General features: G+C 41.8%; 1 protein-coding gene across 1 annotated transcript; it reads left to right on the top strand.

Moving 5' to 3' along the window:
• Positions 1–812: 812 nt before the first annotated feature.
• On the top strand, positions 813–3,602 carry LOC104944262 (inositol hexakisphosphate and diphosphoinositol-pentakisphosphate kinase 1-like). Its single transcript, XM_010769775.1, has 4 exons — positions 813–1,057; positions 1,156–1,272; positions 1,981–2,121; positions 3,017–3,602. The coding sequence occupies exons 1-4, from the start codon at positions 980–982 to the stop codon at positions 3,374–3,376; spliced, it is 696 nt and encodes a 231-aa protein (XP_010768077.1). The 5' UTR covers positions 813–979; the 3' UTR covers positions 3,377–3,602.
• Positions 3,603–4,774: the final 1,172 nt, after the last annotated feature.

Here is a 4,774-nt window from a genome sequence, read left to right as displayed (position 1 = left end):
CTGCTGGGAGTCCCAGCAGCTTCTACTGAAGCCAGTCCCCAACTCCGGGGACTTCCGGCCGTGGACCGTGTGAAAGCGCCTAATGTGTTCTTTTTAACCAAATACCTCTCAGAGGGGCGTGGGGAGGGGCTCCTTATTTTTCATCTAAAGTAACAGACAGAGAATCAGCACTTTGGAAACAGGGCTGAAACAGAGGGGATTATGGGTAATGCTGCAATGATCTGTTTGGTGTTTCAGCCAATCAGAGACAGGCTCTGTATATATCTGAGACCTGTAATATATTGATGAAAAACAGTAGTATAGGGGACCTTTAAAGTAGCGATCTTGTTTCATCTTCCTGTGTCTGCTGATGATGATGGAGAAAACAATATATAAATGTATGTCTATAAAAGACGGACACTTTTTTAAGTCTTTTAGCACAGATCTGGTGAATGGTACTGCATTTTAACACAATTTAGAAATATTATCATACACATTTTATTGCAGTCTTCAATAACTGTCCAAAAATCTATTGAAAATGAGTCATTAAAAAGCAACCTTTGTGTGATTACTTTTCTTTGTAACCTGCTGTGTCATACACCACTAGCTCTACAGCAATGAGCTGCTATATAATAACATCTCATTTGACATTGATTTGGCATTATAGTTGTATATTTAAAAAAATGTATATTTGTGAAAGGTTGTCTCGTATAATTTATACACACATTTGCCGGATCATGATGTGTATATATTAGAAGATTTGTATCCATATCATAATATGGATACAGCTACATTGCCTAGCGTTAATGAATCCTAGAACTTTAATATCTTCTGTCAATCACAAATACAGATGTGTTGTGTTTTGTGTTTCGTGACTTCATTTGATATTGTCGTCGGTCTTGTTTGTGCTGTATGTCTCTTGTGATGTCGTCATGTGTTTACTGTCTTTGTGTTTTTGTTTGAGTGCCAGGATGAGAAGGACCAGCAGTGGAAACAAGCCATGGACTACCTGAGTGCCGTGACTGAACTCAACTACATGACGCAGATCGTCATCATGCTGTATGAAGACAACAACAAGGTCCAGCAAAAAGTCTCCCTATGATTTCATTTCCCTCAGCATTCACACTACACTTCTGTATAGATGTCATCAAGTCTTTCTGTCTGTGTTGTGAGCAGGACCCTTCCTCAGAGGAGCGTTTCCACGTTGAGATTCACTTCAGTCCAGGAGTCAAAGGGTGTGAGGATGAGGAGAACGTTCCTCTTGGCTTCGGTTTCCGCCCAGCCTCCTCTGAGGTGTGTGTGTTTTGTCTTTTTCAGGGTTGCACATATTTAGTGGCCCTTAAATAGCAATCTAATAAATCATTGAATACGTCCTAAAAGAGTAAATCACATGTAGTAGAATATCAGGATCCTTTCTAGTTTGGACAAGTGCAGCGTTTCCAACTTTTTCATATCAGAAGATGCAGAACACCTCATCTAGCCTTTCCACCACTTTAACAACACAAGTTAATGTATGTGTGGTCGTTTAAAATGTAAATACAATTTCTCCAGGGCTCCCAAGCTGGTTCAGTGTAAATTGCCACCAGTGGAGAGTTCCTTCTCGTTGCTTACATGTGCACGAAATGTTGTGCCCCATTATTACATTTATAGATGTTATGCCTTTTTAATGAAAAAGTTAGTTTTCATTTTCAAAAGTGAGTTCTTTCCGGCACATTGATGACAAACCTTTAAACAACTTATTTTTGGAAATACATTCCAACATATAAAGACGTTGCACGCTAAAAACATTACATCTGTCTGCAGGGAAAGATTATATATCCTACTTGTGTTTGTCGAAACATGCATTCGTCATGCGTACTGAAATATTTATGTTCTGCCACACGTTGCAGTGACCTCTGTGTGTAGAAACATTCTCATGTACTACAGCTCAAGTGGTATTTGCATGTGTTTTAATTTAATAGATAAGAACAGTGTTTAGACATCATGTCCTTTGATCAACAGAACCAAGACAAGAAGCCCAATCAGGGCAGTCTGGAGGATCTGTCCCAGGATCAGCTGGACCAGGCTCTTCCTCTCTCTGATCCAATCAACATCCAGAGAAAGTCTCCTATGATCCGCAACCGCAAGACAGGCTCCATGGAGGTACCAGACCCCGAAGTGTTCCAGATGTCCTGCTGATGATGATACAACCACACTGAGTGTTTCGTTTGTATTATCCCACTTAGTAGTTCTAGTTTGGGTTTAGTTGAGCAGTTTTGGGCGCGAGATAAGTTTGTGCACAGATGGAAGGCTGACAGGCAGCTAGGCCATCCAGTTATTTTAGCCGGCCGAGGCTGCCAAGGCACACAGGGGATAGGTCGTCGCTTTTTACAGAACCACGGCTTCCACATGTCAAAGCATTTCATGTATTCATTGCTATCGGGATGTTAAGAGCAATTCCATGGAATATAACAAAAAGTGTTTCTGAAGTGAATTACCTACCCCACCTTTAAGAGCTTGATTATTTGGAAGGTTTAATCCAGTACTGAGAAACCTATAGATTTTGTGAGTGCAACTGGACACAATGTCCTGATTTTATATCTAAAATCAGGGAAGCATTCTGTTTAATTAACCCTGCAGAAACACATTTCATCCAGCAGCTCAGGATGGGCTTTGTGTCCGCAGGTTCTGAAATACCTGTACAAAGTCAACAAACTAATAAAATACCATCTGTTTTCACTCTAAAACAATCTCCTCAGGTTTCAAAAATGTAACTTGATTAACTGAACAGGTGGTGCATTCCTACGTCCATGAAATCAAGCTCTAAAGAAAATCAGAGCTTCTGTTTGGATTTAAAAGTAAATATATGTTTCCATGACAACTTCCTAACCTTTCTGTCATAACAATCTCTTAAATTCAGAAAAATAGGGATTATATTTTATTTCTGAGCTGAATGCATTGCGCCTCAGAAGAAGTGTTAAAGGTTTTAAAGTAAGTAGCGTTGTGTCCCTGATTGACTGTATCTGCCCTCTCAGTTTTAACCCCTGCTCTCCCTCAGGTCCTCTCTGAAACGTCTCCCAGCCAATCGTCCAAAGGCAGCACGTCTCACCGACTCTTCCCTTCGTCCTGTTCGCGCCAGTCTCCTGAGATCAAAGCAGCCAGTGGCTTAGGTGGGAAACCCTGTTCTGGTGTGTGTGTGTGCTTTGTGTACGTGTGTGTGTGTGGGGAGAAAGACACACTGACCTTACAGCACATTGTATCTCCAGCTGTCATCACTGATCCTCTCCTCATCACTTCTCCCACCTTTCCAAATCTCTGTGTCTTCCAGTCTGTTGATCTTTCGGTCTGTTGTCCTTTTCCCTCCATAACACTCCTCCCTGTCACTATCACTTATTTTTGTTTCCCGTCGGCCACATAGCTTTCACCCCAGGCTTAGCATAGCTGCAGACGAACAGGATCAGACTCCCAACTATGTAGGCGAGAGGTCAGCGGAGGGAGCTGCGTTCACAGCCAACCGCTGGCCTCTGCTGTCGCGTAGCGTTCAAAGACCGATATCAAGGCAGGATATTAGGTGACAACATAGGGAACATACTCAAGGTGTTTCTATCTCCTGTTTCGAAAGGTTCGTCAAGTAAATCGTAAAAGTTCTTCGGATCAAATAATAAGACTCTGTTCACGGATTTTTGCCATTGTTTATTATTAGAAATCACAATCCTTTATATTGGAAGTAGCATATTTAGTGGTTATTGCTATTTAAAGCTATCCTCTATAATGCACCAAATATGCTGTTTAGACTTACTCTACAATACGCAATAAACCCTTTAAAGTCAGAAGTGTTTGAAATATAGTAAAATGCTTTCAAATGTTCCAAATCGGCTGCAATAGAGGTCTTCTTAAGGGTACCTGAAACTGATTTAACCTCCTTACTAATGTAATCCCCGTTAAGGACTCTTGTTTTGCTGTGTGATCACTTTCTAAGAGCATGAAACCTTCAACAGCCTGCTAACACGAAGGTGACTCTAACACAAGCATGAGAGCCCGTCGTCTAAATCAAGACGATTGGAGAAAACTCTGAGAACAGGGAGTCACTTTGTGGAAACTAAATCTGTGACAGGGAGAATTAAAGCTGTGTTTCTCAATCAGCAAATGAGTGCAGATTATCTCTTTTTATTTGTGCAATTAAGACCTAAAACACTCAATTACAATGCATGGATATTTGGCAGAGGAAGCCCTTTCCAATCTAAAGTAAATACACTCTGATGCAATCACGTTCAATCACAAGCATCAAGCAGACACGTTGCTTATCCCGTCACTCAATTATCACACGTCTGAATGCAGCCGTCACATCAAAGGAACTCCGACTGAAGCTTATCTTGAGAGGAGACTGTCAGTGTGTAATGTGTAGTGAGTGTGAGGCTGCTGAGTGACACACACACACACACACACACACACACACACACACACACACACACACACGCACACACACACACACACACACACACACACACACCCACACACAGAGAGACACACACACACACAGAGAGAGAGACACACACACACACACACACACAGAGAGAGACACACACACACGCACACGCACACACAGAGACACACACACACTATTTGGGTCTTTACTTTAACTTTAATAACTTTCTAGTCTCACACACACAGAGACACAGACAGGGACACACACACACAGAGACACACACAAACACACACACAGGGACACACACACACACACACACACACACACACACACAGAGACACACACAGAGGTGTTTACAACCGTCAGGGTTTGACTGACATCTGGAGATGT

Source organism: Notothenia coriiceps, unplaced genomic scaffold (genome assembly GCF_000735185.1).
Source record: "Notothenia coriiceps isolate Sejong01 unplaced genomic scaffold, NC01 NC01_scaffold00007748, whole genome shotgun sequence".
Classification (NCBI taxonomy): domain Eukaryota; kingdom Metazoa; phylum Chordata; class Actinopteri; order Perciformes; family Nototheniidae; genus Notothenia; species Notothenia coriiceps.
This window is presented reverse-complemented; position numbering and strand designations above follow the sequence as displayed.

Excerpts from the sequence above, each read along its gene's own strand:
- LOC104944262 (XM_010769775.1), top strand. The coding sequence starts at position 980 with ATGGACTACCTGAGTGCCGTGACTGAACTCAACTACATGACGCAGATC. Across the intron at positions 1,273-1,980 it reads TCCGCCCAGCCTCCTCTGAG|AACCAAGACAAGAAGCCCAA; the intron begins GTGTGTGTGTTT and ends TTTGATCAACAG. Across the intron at positions 2,122-3,016 it reads GCAAGACAGGCTCCATGGAG|GTCCTCTCTGAAACGTCTCC; the intron begins GTACCAGACCCC and ends GCTCTCCCTCAG.